This window comes from Bufo bufo, chromosome 6 (genome assembly GCF_905171765.1).
Source record: "Bufo bufo chromosome 6, aBufBuf1.1, whole genome shotgun sequence".
NCBI lineage: Eukaryota > Metazoa > Chordata > Amphibia > Anura > Bufonidae > Bufo > Bufo bufo.
The window spans coordinates 169,795,636-169,814,773 of NC_053394.1; the positions used below are offsets into that span (position 1 = coordinate 169,795,636).

The 19,138-nt window shown below is 44.1% G+C and overlaps 1 protein-coding gene across 1 annotated transcript in view; it reads right to left on the reverse strand.

The window, feature by feature from the left end:
- Positions 1-6,233: 6,233 nt before the first annotated feature.
- LOC121004645 (membrane-spanning 4-domains subfamily A member 4A-like) overlaps positions 6,234-19,138 on the reverse strand; it is a 102,663-nt gene continuing 89,758 nt past the window's right edge. The window contains exons 5-6 of the mRNA XM_040436891.1: positions 8,064-8,186; positions 6,234-6,517 (exon numbers count right to left, since the gene is read on the reverse strand). Coding sequence (XP_040292825.1) covers positions 6,407-6,517; positions 8,064-8,186 — 234 coding nt within the window. The 3' untranslated portion in view covers positions 6,234-6,406. The remainder of the gene's footprint in view (positions 6,518-8,063; positions 8,187-19,138) is intronic.

Below are 19,138 nucleotides of genomic sequence, written 5' to 3' on the forward strand. Positions count from 1 at the left end.
TCTGCGGGTCAGACCACTGCCTCCTCTTCCCCTGTGTTATGTGCTGGCCAATCCCCTGTTGAAGGTACAGACCCGGATGCCTTCCGCCCTGCACCTGGACTTTCACAAGCACTGTCAGCGACCACATCCACTTCCGTGTCCCAGCGCAGCGTACAAATGTCCTTACCCCAGGCATTTGAACAGGCCATAGCACTAAATGCGCAACTTTCCAAATTGCAGGTGCTGGAAATGTCATTAAGGCTTGTGGACACTGAGACCTTCTGCAGCCTGATGTCGGCGGCCGTCCATCGTAACGCAGTCCCGAGCCGCTTTTTTTTTATGGTGTGCTGTGCCCAGCATTTGTCCCGTAACATCAACCGTGCCCTTACCAATGCAGTTACTGGGAAGGTACACTTAACCACTGACACATGGACAAGTGCTTATGGCTAGGGAGGCTCCATGACGGCACACTGGTTGAACGTTGTGGAGGCCGGGAGCGAGTCATACCCTGGGATGGCTCAGGTGCTACTGACGCCAAGGATTGCAGGCCCTGCATCGATCAGTGTTTCCTCCAGCAGCTACGTTAGTGGCTCCAACCCCCACTTCTCCTCCTCCACCTCCTCCTGTGCTTCCACCTCAGAATTATCCTCTTGAAGCACCAGTCAGCCATCAGTGGGTAGCTGGAAGCAGTGTAACACTGCAGTGGGGAAGCGTCAACAGGCTGTGCTTCAGCTGATATGCTTAGGTGACAAACAGCACACCGCTGCAGAGCTGTGGCAGGGGATAAGAGACCAGACTGAGCTGTAGCTCTCGCCACTCAACCTAGAACCAGGCATGGTTGTGTCTGATAATGGCCGTAACTTGGTGGCGGCTTTGCCAGTCTGTCAATGCTTTAGCAGCACTTGACATTGCCAGCTCACCAACTGTTGTGCGACATGAGCACGCGCTGAAACTCCACGTTCCACATGTTGGCCAGGCTTTGTGAGCAGCAGAGGGCAGTATTGAAATGCCAGCTGCAACATGGTCGTCACCTATCCAGTCAGCTTCTGCTCTTCACAAGCAAGGAGTGGGCATGGATGTCTGACCTCTGTGAGGTTTTAAGAAACTTTGAGGAATCAACACAGATGGTAAGAGGCGATAACGCTATTATCAGCGTCACCATCCCACCTCTGTGTCTACTCAAACGCTCGCTGCTCACAATTAGGGCCAACGCTTTGCACCTGGAATAGGTGGAAAAGGGTGGAAGACATTTCACAGGGTGATAGCCAGACCACCCTCAGTTCGTCTTCTCAGCGCAAATTGGATGAGGAGGAGGAGCAGGAGACGGTTGCCTCCGCTACAGAGGGTAGTACTCATGGAAGTTTAATTCCATCTGTTCAGCGTGGATAGGCAGAAGAGGAGGAAGAGGATGAGGAGATTGAAAGTCATCCCCCTGATGACGACAGCGAAGTCTTGCCTGTTGGGACTCTGGCACACATGGCTGACTTTAAGTTAGGCTGCCTTTCCCGTGACCCATGCGTTTTACGCATTTTTGACAACACCGATTACTGGTTGTTCACAATTCTAGACCCCCGCTACAAAGAAAACTTCTTATCTCTCATTCCTGTGGTGGAGAGGACAAGCAAAATGGTGCAATACCAGAAGCTCCTTGTGGAAAAATTGCTCCAAACATTTTCAGCTGACAATGCTGGCTGCAGAGTACTTAGTTTCTTGGGCAACCGAGGAGGGGAGATGAGGGGAACACACAGCAGTTCCAACAGAGGCAAGGCAACATTCTCCAAGGCCTGGGACAGTTTCATGACACCCCGCCAGCACCCTCACCCTGATGCGTGGCCTAGTGTCACAAGGAGGGAAAAATTTGGGAAGAAGGTGAAGGAGTACATAGCAGACTGTGTCAGCTTCCTCAATGATCCCTCAGTGCCTTACAACTACTGGGTGTCCAAGCTAGACACATTGCATGAACTGGTGCTTTACGCCTTGGAGATGCTGGCCTGCCCTGCCGCCAGAGTTTTGTCTGAGTGGGTATTTAGTGCTGCTGGCGGCATTATAACAGATAGGCGTATCCGCCGGTCAACTGAAAATGCTGACAGGCCTGGATTGACCATCCAAAGTTGATAGGCCAGACATCCGAATGGATCGTCGTCGTCGTCACGAGGACATGCGATCGGCCCCAGGTTATTTAGAATCACCAAAGCGGCAGCAGGCCCTCACCCATCATGTTTCAGATGTCAGATCAGCAGTCTCTTACTCCAAATGTTTTTGAGGGTCACCAGCAGACCATCAATGATAATTTTTCAAGGCTGTGTATGATGCCCTCCTTTATGTGTATTATAGGGTGTATTGTAGTGCCGATTCCTTGTAATTTTTGGCAGCCATTTCACTTAGTGTATAGGCTTTATGAGTGTAGGTGTCCCACTACATGAACAGTTGTACTACAATGTGAATGAGGTCCTCCTTTTTGTGATACACAGGTTGTACTAGAGTGCCTCTTCTTTGTAATTTTAGGCAGCACTTGCACTTTATATACAAAAAAATATACAGGAAAGAATGTTTCCTGACAATTTTTCCTCTAAAATCGATTTTATCTTCAGTTTTCTGCGCATTATTGTCAGTCTGTAAAAGTGGCCTAATAATCGGACAACATCGTTCCCAGCAGCGACCTGGGAGTCCAAGATGCATCCAGACATCCTCCCCATGCTGTTCCAGAACCATTTCGATGGTTTTTCATAAATTTTTGACCTTTTCCTATGAAACAGGAACCTTCCCCTCTTCAGAGCAGGGGTGCCTGGTTTAATGCTCGGGTTCTCCCATTGACTTCCATTATACTCGAGTGCTCGGTAGAGCACCCGAGCATCTCGTTGTGTTCAGCCCGAGCCCCCGAGCACTACGGTACTCGATCAACACTAGCCAGCACGTAACACAGAGGAAGTGGAGGCAGTGGTGTGATCCGCAGACACTGATTGTGGACCCAGGCGTTCGGCCCACCTATTTGGGTGCTTTGTTGCCATGTGGCGGATCATGCTGGTGGTGGTGAGGTTTCTAGTGTTCACGCCCCTGCTCATTTTGTATGGCACAGGTTGCAAATGACAATTATTTTATCATCCGCACTTTCCTGAAAAAAGCGTCAGACTGCGGCACACCTACCCCTTGGCAAGGGATATTGCCACAAGGGGGTGCTCCGGGAAAAAGTTGCCGGCCTGTTTGCTGTGGCCCGCCTTCTCCCTTTTGCCACCCCACTGTCTCTTCCATCCTGTTTTGGTGCTGCGGATCCCTCCCCCTCTGTACTGCTTTCCTCGCTCGCCTTGCCACCTTCCCAGATTGAGTCAGTGACTTCATTGTCTAGTACCTCCACTTCCTCACTCTGGTCATCCTCCTGACTTGTCTCATCCTCATCATCCACCTTGTGAAACACAAGTTGCCATTCTCCACCCTAGGTTGGGAATCAGGGCACAAGATCTGCTCATGTCCCTCTTCAAGCAGGCTTGGCAAGAGGCCCAAATTAAGTAATGGCTATGAAAACAGTTCCTCAGAATATCCAAGTGTGGGATCACTTGCTTGCCAAGACTCTCCATGGTGGGTGGAAGGAGTATCAGGGTGAGGATTGACCAGTCTCTTGGCTACTGAGATTGGACATTGTGGAAGACAGGGTGGTGCTTAACAGAGTCGAATCATTATCTGCTGTAATCCAACCGACCACCTGGTCGCACTTCGAGAGTGGTGTGCTGCACCATCCTGCAAACTGGGACATAAAGCTAGGTATTGTGGATGAGTGTGTTTCTTGTGCTCTGGCAGCAGGCACAGTTTTAACCGCGCGCAGGGCATTGCCTCTGCGCGTACCATCAGCAGCACGGACACTTTTCCGTCCCTTACTGCTTGCCTTGCGCATATTAAAATGGTATATATGCTTGCAAGTATGTGACATGTACAGTAGCACAGGTTTTGTAAGTGTATGCGCAAAGTACACAGAATATCAGATATTTTTAGGATGCGCACACGTTAAACAGGAGGTATAGCGCAAGTAATGTTGCCGTCACCAGCAGCTAATAAAAAATTACACTGAATCAGGGTCACTGATATTTCGGATGGCCAAATGTTATACAGGAGATGTAGTGTAGGTAATGTAACTGTCCGCAGCGGACACCGTCTATGGAAAAAGTACACTGGATGTCAGATTTTTTTAGGCTGGTCACACGTTAGACAGGAGATTTAGAGCAGATAATGTCGCTGTCTGCAGCGGCCAAACAATTGCAAGCTATCTAAAAATATATATTGCTGCCACACACAACAATAATCCTTAAAAGGACATTTTATAACAAGTATAAAAACTAAAATATTCCTATTTCACTACCTACACTATCTCTCCCTTCTGCTCTCCCTGACTAAGACTGAGCCGAACACGTGTCATCGGGTGCTATACAGACGCGTTCCAGCAAGCCACTGTAATGCCAGTAGCCATTATGGCTACGGCATTACAGTGAATTGCAGTACTTACCTGCACGTTTATTGGCTGTGTAGCAGCCATCAAACGTGCGAGGAGGAGACTCGAGCATCGCGCTTGAGCACACGCGGTATTCGGCCGAACACCGCGATGTGCCGAGCATCGCGATGCTCGAGTAAATTTAGTGTTCAGCTGAGCATGCTTGCCCAACACTAATAATGCCACATTCCCTTTAAAAGGGTTTTCCAGGTTCCTGATAGGTGATATCCTGAGGATAGGTCATCACTGTTTTCTGCAGCCTCCTGCACTAGAGCAAGAACTTTAAATGGAGCAGGAAGCATAGCTCCATTCAATTGAATGAAACTAAAGGTTCAGTAACCCATCATGGCCACTACACTTTGAACAGAGCTATGCTTCCTGTTCCATTCTAATCGCAAATTTTTATAGCGAATATATTACATTGCCGATTTTCTCAAACAAGTAAATTACTGGAGATCACGAATTCGCGAATTTATGGCAAATAATCACGAAATATCACGAATATTGCCTATACCGCTCATCACTATTAACAGGTCATTAATATCAGAAGCCTGTAAACCCCCTTTAAGCAATACATGATGTCCAAGGAAATCAAAAGTATGTCTACCAGGTAAAATTGCTGTGACTTTCCACTATTGGCTAGTAGACAGATTCTAAAAGCGTCCACTTGTTGTGTCTGGTATAGCAGCTCAGCCTTATTCAAGTAAATAGGGATGAACTGCAACACTAGGCACAGCTTATGGAAAAGAGCTGCACTATTACTGAGAGAAAGCAAACCCCTATTTCTTATCTCATAAACCTCTTAAAAGTTAATTTCCTACACCTCTTAGATTAGACTGGGCACCTGCAGTGCTGACCATCATGTGTTCCATTAAGAGTATGTTCACATTTAGTTATCTGAATACATTTGGTGTATAGGAAAGCACTTTTTTTTTGCATACACCATACTAAATTGAATATCGTGAGATTAGGTGTCCCAAATATTTAGGCCTCTTGCACACAAACGTATTTTCTTTGTGTCCGTTCAGTATTTTTTTTTTGCTGACTGTATACGGAAACATTCGTTTCAGACATAGGATAGTACTGTTCTATTAGGGGCCAGCTGTTCTGTTCCGCAAAATACGGAATGCACACGGATGTCATCCCTATTTTTTGCGGACTGCAAAATACATACGTTCGTGTGCAAGAGGCCTTAAATAAAAATCTTCTAGTTGGCCCTCAGTGGTTGATAACCTAAAGAAGAGCTCTGACTCAAACTATTCTGGATCTAATTATATAAATAAGATGAAACTATCAGTACTTTGTACTGTCCTATGCCACCTTTAGCATCCTAAACCACAAGGAATATAAGCAATTAACTTTTAACCCAACCTAGACCTCCAGGGATAATGCCATCTGTGATCACTCAATGGTAACAAAATCTCCAGAAAACGAAAAAAATAAAATAAAAAAAAAATCACGACAATTGTGGCTAGTAAAAATCAATTATTTTAATTCAATAATCTAGCATATAATTACATTAATGGATTGAAACTTTCATATCTGGTCAGTGTTTTGGTCTCCCAGACCTTGCCTATGGCCTTGACAGAAGAGGGGAGATATGCTGCATGTCTCACATTTCTGCCAAGGCTTTAAACATGGTCTGAGTGTCTACCATTTGTAATGGGTCTCACATTTTCTGCAGCTCAGCCCAAGTTCCAGATATGTGCATACACAGCATCCCGCAGAAACTGGGGGTGAATACACCCACTATATTCTTGCTCCGAATAGCCAAATAGCACAACATTTTTGTGCAATTTTAGCTACAAGGAGTATGGACCTGTAGCTGTGATATGCTGTGCTTACATAGGTCATCATATAAAGCTCATAACACATTGGACAGTTTAATCTGTTTCTGATTTTATTGCTATAGATTATTCTTTATGTCATAGGTGATTTGTGGGTGGTCTTTTATGAAGTAAAATAAAGAGGAGGAGGAGGAGGAGCAGGAATGGAGGTCTCGGAAGAATTTTCTGGATAGGAAGAGTGAGGCATTGAGACAACATTTTGAATCACGAACACCTGCAATAAAAAAATTGAAAAGCTGTCATATTATTGACTATGCTAATGTAATAAATGTTAACGTCATGAGCATTTTTCAAGGAGATCTCAGCTTTTCAAGTATTTCTTGTATCCCTCTTTAAAACTTTTGCAAGCTGTGTCACATTTGGACAGCTTAACATCCATGTGCCCTAGTAGAGAATATGGATGCCATAGAGGTGCGTCTACTACTCAGAACTCCGCAATATTAGCCAGAACAGAGAGCCACTGTGTAGTATGGCTACATGTCACTTTTGAATGGGTACAATATAACACCAGATTTCTCCTGCAGCGGCTGTACAGGTCCCATGGCTACAATAGCTGATCGCCAGCACCAGTTTTATTCTACACCAACTACCAAGTCCTAACAGCTTCAGAGTATGCCGATGAGTCCTGAGATTTATAAAGTCCTGACTCACCTGCTGTGGATAGAGAGAAGAGCCACACCTTTTACAATATTTTAGAGAGACATATATAAATTATTATCCAGTCAAAAGAGAATACTCAAACCCAGAACTAGGCTCTCTGATGTATTAATTAGACACAGAGTTACCTACACATAACAGGGGAGATTCATATAACCCAGCATTACATCCTTTACCTTCCGGAATGAACCTGGACCACTAACCATGTTTTATGAGATTGCTCCTCCTACTGGACATTAATAAGAACTACTCCTTGGATTATACAGTGGAAAATAGTGATTTTATTAATATTTTTATTTTTTCCACCATTTTTTAACCGCTCAAATATCTCATATACCTCCTTATTTTAGTTGATCAACTACACTACATTTTAACCTTTTCAACAATTGTAATATTTGTCTATTTCCTACATTAATATTTTTTTTTTTTACCAACATCAATAAATCGTTATTTCCTATCTTTTGCGGCATTTCGCGGATTGTGGACCCATTTAAGTCAATGGATCTGCATCCGCAGCACGGAGTGCCCACACCGCCAGTGCCCGTATATTGCAGACCTGCCGTTTCCCTGATTTATATCTTCCCGGAGCGTGAGCTTTAGATAGGACTTTACATAAAGGCCAACTCTCCCACTCTCTGTTTTCACGATCCGTTCTAAACAGACTGTAATCCTGTACGTTAACTGCCCAGTCATAGCTATCATCCAGCCATGTCTCACAAATTTCTGCTCAAATCAATGTACAATCACTGCAGTTTTAGCACAATTTCTTTCTCCAGTTGTGGCTTTTTTGACAATGGTGGTTCAAATGGCCCACAAAAAGTCTGGCCTACCAGGAATCTGCATCCAAACAGCAACAACCATAGGATTTTAAGTAAAAACTGCAGAACGCCCAGTAACAATCACAGGACCCAAGTAACAGTTACAGGAGGGAGAGGGGAAGCAGCAGTAGCCTCATGAGGGAAAAGGAGTGTCAGGCAATAAGTGAAGTGTCAGTGCATTGAGTGTACCAGGAAAATCGTGACTCAAAGTTGCATGCTACCCCTCACTGCCCGAAAGACTACTGAATGCTGCTGAGAGGGCATAACTACATATACTGGACTTACCGGAGTGACATTTGTTGGCACCTCTTCCAAAGCACGACCACCAAACACAGCAATTGAGACAGCAGTACAGAACACCAGAAGATTCATAACAAGGAGGATGGAAACAATTGTATATGTACCGGCCTGAGTAAGAGGAAACATACAATGTAACTTACCAATGTTCACATGTACTTATATATTCATAATAAGTATAATAACCACTTAAAGGGGTTGTCTCATCATAGACAATCGGGGCATTTCGCTAGGATATGCCCCCATTGTCTTATAGGTGCGGGTCTCACCGCTGGGACCCGCACCTATATCGAGAATGGAGCCCGGCAAGGTGGTGGCTGGAGGACTCCGGTCCGGCCACCACCAAGCCGGCTCCCCATAGAAGTGAATGGAAGCATACCATGCATGTGCAGCCTCCGCTCCCATTCATTTCTATAGGGCAGTTGGAAAAAGCAGAGCCAGGGCTCGGCTATTTTCGCCGGCCTCATAGAAAATTAATGGAGGGTGGCTGCACATGCGCAGTGCGCCCTCCTTCCCTTGCGGGGCTCCATTCTCGATATAGGTGCGGGTCCCAGCGGTGGGACCCGCACCTATAAGACAATGGAGGCCTATCCTAGAGATATGTCCCCATTGTCCATGATGAGACAACCCCTTTAACTTTTTCCTCTCTGCCTTCCAAGAGCCATAACTTTTAAAATTGTTCATTCACATAGCCATTTAAGGGCTTCTTTATTTGCAGGGCAAGTTGTATTTTTTTTAATGGCACTATTTAAAATACCATAGCTTGAAAAATGGGAGCAAAATTATTAGGTTTTTTAAGTTTTGTTTTTAGGGTGTTCATTGTGTTCTAAAAATGACATGACATCCTTATTCTATAGATTAGTACCATTGTGGCGATACCAAATTTATATAGTTCTCATTATGTTTTACTAGTTTAAATTTTTTTGAAAACCTTTGAAAAATAAAAGTTTTCTTTGCATCAGCATATTCTGACTAGTGATGAGTGGCAGGGGCAATATTCGAATTCACGATTTTTAGCAAATATTTTGTAGAATATTCGTCATATATTCACGAATTTGAGAATTCACGATTATTTTCTTGATTGCGAATATCGGCAATGTAATATTCGCGTAATGCGCACGCAATATAGGTGTGGGTCACTTTTGCTACATTTTCCAAGCTGCTAGAAGTTTTCTGAGACTGGAGAAAATGGTTGGCACAGCAGAACATTAAAAATGGCTTTATATGCTCCAATATATTCGCAATTGAGCTAATCGGCACTAATGATGCAAATATTTTGGCGCAACACGTGAAACTTCAGATTTTAGCAGTTCTGACTACAGATTACTGATTGGTGCACTAAGTATTGTTGTGACATCACAGCACTATGTCTGAAGCATGTATGTATGGACAGCTACACTATATCAGGATATAACCTACACTGACTATCTCCCACTAACTATCTGTATTAGCTTTTATATATATATACTATCTAACTATCCATCTAATGTAATGAGTGGAAAGAACAGTGCACAGCAATGACACTGCTGTCTCTCTCAGAACTTTAAAAAACTGTGGAAAATGTCTGCTGGGGAGGTTCTTATATAGTAAGGGGTAGGCATTAGGCAACTTTCCTATTGGTTGTTTGGGATGTTGCTAAGCTCAGACAAAGACATTGCAGCCTTCTCATTGGCCCACAAGCAAGAAGCAGGGAGGGATCATGGGTTCAGATGAAAAAAAAGTCTAGACAATTCGAAAATACAAATATATATCACTATATTCTAAATATTCGCAAATTATCGGAATGCCGATATTCGCGATTAATATTCACGATTAGAATATTCGTGCCCAACACTAATTCTGACAACCCTAACTTTTTTTGCTATCATCTACAGAGCTGAGTGACTTTTTTTTTGTGGGGCGAACTGTAGTTTTTATTTTTACCATTTGGGTGTACATATGTGTTCTTGATCACTTTTTATTCTACTTTTTTGAGGGGCAAGGTGACCAAAGATGGCAAAACGGGCATTTTTATTTTTTTCTGTTATAACATTCACTATTCAGATAAAATTTTATTATTTTTAAATAGTTTGGTGTTACTAATTATTAGTGATGAGCAAGCATGCTCGGCCGAATACTTGTTCGGCTCGAGTATCGCTATGCTCGGCACATGGCGGTACTCAGCCGAGTACCACATGTGCTCGAGCGCCATGCTTGAGTTCCTCCCCGCACGTTTCGCGTCTGCTAAGCAGCCAATAAACGTGCAGGTAAGTACTGCCATCACTGTAATGCCAGTAGCCATGTTGGCTACTGGCATTACAGTGATTGGCTGGCCGGAATGTGTCATCAGGTGCTATATAGCACCCTATGATGCGGGTTCGGCTCATTGCGAGTCAGGGAGAGCTGCGCTTAGGAAGGGACAGATAGTGTAGGGAGTTTGCGATCACAATAACGTTTCAAAGACCCAAAAGTCATTTTAAGGACTATTGTGTGTGGTTGGCAGCAATTTATTTTTACATACTTTTCAAAATAGCTATTATTTTTCTATATAGAGGGTGTCTGCAGTGACTTGGACATCTGTGCAATACCTTCTGTGTGTCAGGGGCAGAGATAGGAAGAATATTAGTGAAAACAAAAATTTTTTTCCCATAATCTATCCACATTTTTGCTGTAAACTGTGTCATCCGTGAGTTGTAAGATCTGCGCTGCAATACCTTGTGTGGTTGTCAGGCCCAGATATAGGGAAAAATTTTTTATACAGAAAACACTTTTTTTCCCCATAAGCTATCCACATTTTTGCTGTCATTGGTGCAATCCGTGAATTGTGTGATCTGCGCTTCAATACATTGTGTGGTTGCCAGGCCTAGATATAGGGAAAAAAATTAAAATACAGAAAAAAAGATTCTCCTATAATCTATCCACATTTTTGCTGTCAACAGTGTAATCCGTGAATTGTGTGATCTGCGCTTCAATACATTGTCAGGACCAGATATAGGGAAAAATATAAATATAAACTACATCAGAAAACAGTGTCTGTACCGCAGATTCCAATAATCTGGTCCTAAAATAGTGTCCATATTCTGTGTGTTTCTGTGACATATACTGTCCTGCATCAGAAAACTGAGTTTGTATTGCAAATTCCAATAATCTGTGCCTAATCTAGTGTCCATATTCTGTGTGTTTCTGTGACATATACTGTCCTGCATCCAAAACTGTTTCTTTAGGACAAATACCAAAAATCTGGGCCTAATCTAGTTTCCATATTCTGTGTGTTTCTGTGACATATACTGTCCTGCATCCAAAAACAGTTTCTTTAGGGCAAATTCCAAAATGCTGGGCCTAATCTAGTGTCCATATTCTGTGTTTCTGTGTCATATACTGTCCTGCATCAGAAAACGGTGTCTTTAGCGGACTGTAAAACAATCTGCGCCACATCTAGTGACAAAACCATTAATATGAAGAAGGCAAGCACTAAGGGACGGGGAAGTGGGCGTGATGCTGATGGTGCACGCAGAGGCCGTGGCCCTGGGCCCAATGAAACTGTGCCTGCTGCCAGTGCACCAGAAAAAAAAAACATCCACCGTACCCATCTTCATGTCCAACTTAGCTGGGCGGCGCAGGACAACACTGTCCAAGTTGGACCACTGCTAACAGTTGGTCGGTTGGATTGCTGAAGATAATGCTTCCAGTCGGTTAAGCACCACCCTCTTTTCCACCAAGTCCAGTCTCTGTAGCCAAGAGTCTGGTCAACCGAATCCTCTCTCTGATCATCCTTCCTCACACTATGGAGAGGCTTGACAAACGAGTGATCCCACACTTGGATATTCTGAGGAGCTCTATTCAGCGCCACTATTACATTTGGACCTCGCGCCCAGCAGGCTTGAAGAGGGACCTGATATATTGTGCCCTGATTCCCAACCTCTTGAGCCTTCACAGTCTCAAGATGATGACGGTGGTGAACGGCAATTATTCGTTTCACGAGGTGGATGATGATGGGACACAGGTTAGGTTGTGGTTAGGTCAAGTCAGGAGGATGAGCAGAGTCAGGAAGTGGAAGAGGAGGTGGTTGACAATAAGGTCACTGACCCAACATGGGAAGGTGAGAAGCCGAGCGAGGATAGCAGTGCAGAGGGGGAGGATCCACAGCACCGCAACAGGCTGGAAGAGGCAGTGGGGGTTGCAAAAGGGAGAAGTCCCCCCACAACCAAACAGGCCCGAAACCGTTACAATACCGAGCACACCCAGGCGTAAATCTACTTTTCCAAGGGGTAGGGGGTGTTCCGTAGTATAGCTCTATTTTGAGGAAAGTGCAGACGACAAAAGAGTGGTAGTTTGCAACCTGTGCCGTACCAAAATGAGCCGGGGCGTGAACACTAGCAACCTCACCACCACCAGCATGATCCGCCACATGGCATCCAAGCACCCTAAAAAGTGGGCCGAACGCCTGGGTCCACAATCTTGGTTTGCGGGTCACACCACTGCCTCCTCTTTCCCTGTGTTACGCACTGCTAGTCAATCCCCTGTCGAAGGCCCAGGCCCGGATGCCCCTCGCCCTGCACCTAGACCTTCGCATGAACCATCAGCAACAAGATCCACTTCTGTTTCCCAGCGCAGCGTACAAATGTCCATAACACAGTCATTTGAACACAAGTGAAGACACCCACACACCCACCCACAGGCCATAGCACTTAATGGCGCAACTTCGAAATTACTCCAAATGTTTTTAGGGTCACCAGCAGGCCATTAATCATAATTTTTCAAGGCTGTGTATTATGCTCTCCTTTATGTGTAACAAAGGGTGTATTGAAGTGCCGGTTCCTTGTAATTTTTGGCAGCCCTTACACTTAGTGCATATCCTTTATTAGTGTAGGAGTCCCACTACCTGAACAATTGTACCACAATGTGAATGAGGCCCTCGTTTATGTGATATACAGGTTGCATCAAAGTACCTCTTCCTTTTAATTTTATTGCAGCACTTTATATACAATTGAATATACAGGAAAGAATGTTTCCTAATAATTTTTCCAGTAAAATTTTTTGGGGGGTTTTGTGCGTATTTTTGTCAGTCTGTAAAAGTGGCGTACAACTCGGACAACATGGTTCCCAGCAGCGACCTGGGAGTCTAAGATGCATCCAGACATCGTCCTCATGGTGTTCCCGATCCATTTCGGTTGTGTTTCTGTCACTTTCTGACCTTTTCCAATGGACCAAGCACCCTCCCCTCTTCAGAGCAGGGGTGCCTGTTGTCTCCCATTGACTTCCATTATACTCGGGTGCTCGGCCGAGCACACGAACATAGCAATGTGTTCGGCCCGAACACCCGAATACTTTGGTGCTTGATCATTACTACTAATTATGTTTATTTTTTATTGTTTATTTATTCTTTTATTGAAAATTTGGAAAAACTGTGATTTGAATTTCTATATTTTACTCCCCTTAGTGGAATTGTAGATGCGATCTGACTGCAATAAAAGGCTGCCTGTCAGGCCATGTCTCCGGCTTGGCTTTTTAGGTAGTTCGCTATGACAGGCCGGAGAGCATTCACAAGGCTCCAGGCTGTCATAGCAACCGATCAGAGTCCCATGATTTGATCTTTTCTCTGTCTAACCGTTCATATGCCACAGTCCACAGTTGCTATTGACCATGGCATCTGAGGGGTTAAATTACCAAGGTTGAAGTTATTATACAGCTGTAAGTAGTGGGATCAACCTATGAGCCAGCTCAATATACATACTCCACCCACCTATGATATACCATATAACCTATACGTATTTTTCGCCCCTAGGTTTTTAAGGAGGAAAATAAGAAAAAAAATATTTTGAACCAAAAGGTGTGCTTTTGGTGGGTTTTAAACTAATGGTGGTCTGTGGATGACACTATTATGGGGGATCTGTGGATGACACACTGTTATGGGGGATCTGTGGAGGACACTGTTATTTGGGATCTGTAGATAACACACTGTTATGGGGGATCTGTGGATGACACACTGTTATGGAGGGGATCTCTGGATGGCACTGTTATAGGGGATCTCTGGATGGCACTGTTATGGGGGGATCTGTGAATGACACATATATAGCATCTTATGCAATGTGCCATCCACAGATCCCCCCCATAACAATGTCTCCGCAGTGTGAATGACCCCCAATACAGGGGCTGGAGGCCGGCATCTGGATTAGGAATGACAGCGGGGATCGGTGCAGTCCCTGCATTCTAATGCACCGGCCCCGCTCACTGTTGTATAATCTTATCTAACCTGCATTGTTAAGATATAAGAATCATATGTATTCCAGCTGTATTACTTATAACTATTAGTTCCGTAGCAGGGAGGAGTGTTTTAGTGTCTGAGAGCCATATTTTTTTTATTTTTTGGGCGATTGTCTTATGTAGGGGCTTAATTTTTGCAGGATGAGGTGACGGTTAGACTGGTACTATTTTGGGGGGCATATGCATTTTTGATCGCTTGGTGTTGCTGCTATCAACTATCAAATAAAAACGGTGTCAAAAAGCCATTTTTTGTCACCTTACATCACAAAAAGTGTAATAGCAAGCGATCAAAAAGTCATATGAACCCCAAAATAGTACTAATCAAATCGTCATCTCATACCGAAAAAAAAATGAGCCCCTACATAAGACAGTCGCCTAAAAAAAAAAAACACTATGGCTTTCAGATTATAGAGACACAAAAATATATATTTTTTTAAATGCTTTATTATGTAAAACTGAAACAAACAAACAAAAATCATATTTGGTATTGTCGCGTCCGTAACAACCTGCTCTGTAAAATACCACATGATCTAAACTGTCAGATAAACATTGTAAATAAAAATAAAAACAGTGCCAAAACAGCAATTTTTTGTTACCTTGCCTCACAAAAAGTGTAAGATAGAGCAACCAAAAATCATATGCACCCTAATATAGTACCAACAAAACTGCCACCTTATCCCGTAGTTTCCAAAATGGGGTCAATTTTTGGGGGTTTCTACTCTAGGGGTGCATCATGGGGTTTTCAAATGTTACATGACAACTTAAAATTATCCCAGTGAAATCTACCCTCCAAAAACCATATGGCGTTCCTTTCCTTCTGTGCCCTGTCGTGTGCCCATACAGCAGTTTACGACCACATATGGGGTGTTTCTGTAAACTAAAGAGTATTGTTTGGCTGTTAACCCTTGCTTTGTTACTGGAAAAAATGTATTAAAATGGAAAATATGCCAAAGAGTTAAATTGTGAAATTTCATCTACATTTTCCTTTAATTCTTGTTTAACACCTAAAGGGTTATGAAAGTTTGTAAAATCAGTTTTGAATACCTTGAGGGGTGTAGTTTCCAAAATGGGGTCACTTTTGTGGAGTTTCTACTCTAGGGGTGCGTCAGGGGGGCTTTAAATGGGACATGGCATCTAAAAACCAGTCCAGCAAAATCTGCCTTTCAAAAACTATATGGTGTTCCTTTCCTTCTATGCCCTGCAGTGTGCCCGTACAGCAGTTTACAACCACATATGGGGTGTTTCTGTAAATTACAGAATCAGGGTAATAAATATTGAGTTTTGTTTGGCTGTTAACCCTCGATGTGTTCAAGAAAAAAATGGATTAAAATGGAAAATCTGCCAAAAAAGTTAAATTCTGAAATTTCATCCACATTTTTCTCTAATTTTTGTGGAACACCTAAAGGGTTAAGAAAGTTTGTAAAATCAGTTTTAAATACCTTGAGGAGTGTAGTTTCTAAAATGAGGCCATTTATGGGTGGTTTCTATTATGTAAGCCCCACAAACTGACTTCAGACCTTAACTAGTCTTTAATAAGTGGGTTTTGGAAATGTTAAAAAAAATTCAAGATTTGCTTCTAAACTTCTAAGCCTTCTAACCCCCCCCCCCCCCTCCCCAAAAAAAATTTAATTTACAAACTGATCCAAACATGAAAAAGACATATGGGAAATGTAAAGTAATAACTATTTTAGGAGGTATCACTATCTGTTTTAAAAGCAGAGAAATAGAAATTTAGAAAATTGCAAATTTTTCCAAATTTTTGGTAAGTTAGGGATTTCTTTATAAATAAAAAATGAAATATTTTGACTCAAATTTACCACTGTCATGAAGTACAATATGTGACGAGAAAACAATCTCAGAATGGCTTGGATAAGTAAAAGCGTTTTAAAGTTATCACCACATAAAATGTACACATGTCAGATTTGCAAAAAATGGCCTGGTCCTTAAGGTAAAAAATGGCAGGGTCCTTAAGGGGTTAAGGGAAATCTGTCACTAGGATAATCGCTATTGAAGTAAAGCCATGGCCTAATAGCACTTAGTACCTTATTTCTAGATGTGCCTTTGTTCCAGCAATAAATGTTTTCCATCTTCTGAAAATCCAGTTTATTTGGTATGCAAAAGAGCCAGTAAGGTGCCCAAAGGGGCGTCACTCTTGCAGGAAGAAGCCCAGGCACGCCTCCTGCTAGTGCCCAAGCCCGCCCTCTTGCTGGGAGCAGGGAAAAGGGGGGAAGAGTTATAGCTTGAATGTGATGTAGTAGGGGTGGGTGGACACATTGTGGCAGGAGGCGTGCCTGGGCTCCTACCTCCTATCTATTGGTGGAACAAAGGCACATCTGGAAATAAGGTACTAAGTGCTATTAGGCTATGGCTTTACTTCAATAGTGATTATCCTGGTGACAGATTTTCTTTAAAGCTGACTTACAGCAGTGAACAAAAATGGCTGGGTTGTTATGGAAACCTGGAGTAAAACTGTGTGTATGTATTAAGGGCCTGCGAGCTTCTATTGGCTGATAAGGGTCATGTGACCAGGCTTCTATTGGCTAATGCATTTTTCAGGAATATCTCAGGAACGGTACATCCTAGAGAGCTGAGACCCGGTCTAAAACCTTCCCGGACACCTGATGAACCTGTGTACCAAATTCAGTGATTGTAAATGTGACGGTGCGGATTCCTTTAGCGGACATACATACACACATACATATGCAATGAGCAGGACACTGGGTCATTGGGGCTGCCATGCAGTGGGTCAGATTTAGGTGTAAATAAGTTCGTGACGCCAGTTGCAGCTTGCGCAGGTACTGTGAAAGGGCCCTTTAAGATGGTATAGCTCATGTACTAGGTTAGGAATGCCAGAGGGGGATATTGTCTCTGTATTATGTCAACGGTGTCTCCTACCTTGGTACGGCTGGACTCCTGTATCCTGGCTCACATGCAACAAAATGAGTGCTGTAAATAGGAGTAATGGAGGAATGATGGCATTCCACACAGAGAATAGGGTCCAACTTGTCTTTACTTGAGGTTATCTTATGCAGCTCTAGATCCATACAATATTACAGCAATGAGTCTTGGGTCCCAGCAGGTATTGGCAATATGTGGCAGGAATTATATCTATATTCTGCATCTGAACATACGCCTTTAAGAATCTGGCAGGTATCTGTCTCTGCTCTGTCTATCTTCTGCTTTGTTTGGGCCTGACTAGCTATGGAGGTACTTATCTTCTCCTTGTATTTGGAATCTGTACTTACAGGACTGCTCGCAGGGAATGGTGGTTTCTTCCTGGAGATCTAGTAGTTCTGAAGATGGCTACTTTCTTTGTCATCCAGCTGAGGTAAGGAACTCAGGCTGGGGATGTTGCTTTGGGCCTCAGGTTAGGCCTGAATCCTTGGTTGGGATCCCTGTTTCTGGGAGCTCCTATTCACACAGCCTACCCCAACAGGGGGTGGCTGGTACACTGCCTAGAACTTTCTGTCCTCCCTCTGAAGTAGGATCTGGGAACATTCCACTCCTCCTCAGATAGGGGGAAGCTAGCCTGGAATGGTTTATTCCAGTCTAGGTCTGTTAACGAACTATGTTCTGACTACTGTAGGAAGGCGCAAGGGTCCGTCATTGACGGAAGGTACGTGTCACCCGAGGTTTCCTGGCCTCGGTGAGATAAGAACCGGTTATTTAATGTGTCAGCCGCATGCTAGTGCTTGCTGACACTGTTATTCTTAGTGTGGCTGAAAAGCCGATCCGGGCCGGTTCTTATTGGGAGCAGCCAAAGAGCAGGGTGGGTGGCTGTTCCCCACGTCCAGGCCAGGTTTTGGGCTGGGGGTTTAAAAACCCAGCCAGCAGCTCAGCTGGGTGTGGATTATCTCCATGGCAGAGGAGCTGAGGAGTCTGTGGTTTGAGACACTGAGACATTTATTTGTGAGAGCCATAGGCTGGGGAAACAGGCCTCTAAAGCCTGCTGCGGACTGTGGGTGAAAATCATCTGCTGACCATGGTGAAGTCTTTTTACACTGTGAACTTTGTGTGGTGTGAACAGGCACCAAAAAATGAACATTTACTTTTGGCTTGTTTCCTTTCTGTGTGAGAATAAACACTGAACCTTGGTTTACAACCTTGTTTTTGCCTCTGTACTGCGTCCGCTTACCCTGCCTACCAGAGCGAAATCCCCACAATTGGTGGAGGATGCGGGCAAGCGCAGTGAGGCTGGCGTGAACGCCGAAATTTAATTTTTTCTCTCACGGTTGTATGTCATTTATCAAACCGGCTAGATTCAAACCGGTGTCAAGAGACGAAATTGGAGGCTGTTATGAAGGCCCTTGTGGAGGCTTAACCTGCAACAACGCGAGGCTAATAAACAGCAGCAGGAGACCAACCAGTTGCTGCTACAAACACGTAATGGCGTTACAGTCAGCAGGAGCAACCCCCAAGCGTACACGATGCCCGGAAAGCAGTAGCTGCAGCGATCCCTAAAATGACCCCCGCAGACGACATCGAGACCTACCTGGCAATGTATGAAAAAGTGGCCACCAGGGAAAAAGCTGCCCCAAGACCAATGGGCTGAGATCGTCGCTCCTTTTCTGACATCACAGTCCCAGCGGGTGTTTTTCGACTTGCCTGATGATCAAGCGGCCGCGACTACCCAAAGGTAAAGGGGGAGATTTTGGCAAGACTGGGGGTGAATGTGCTTGGTCCGGGCCCAGCGGGTGCATCAGTGGGGGTTCAACCCGGCGGAGCCCATGAGACCCCAGTATTATGACCTGCATAACCTATTACAAAAAGTGGCTACAACCTGACGTGTTGAGCCCCACGGCTATGTTGGACCGGTTATT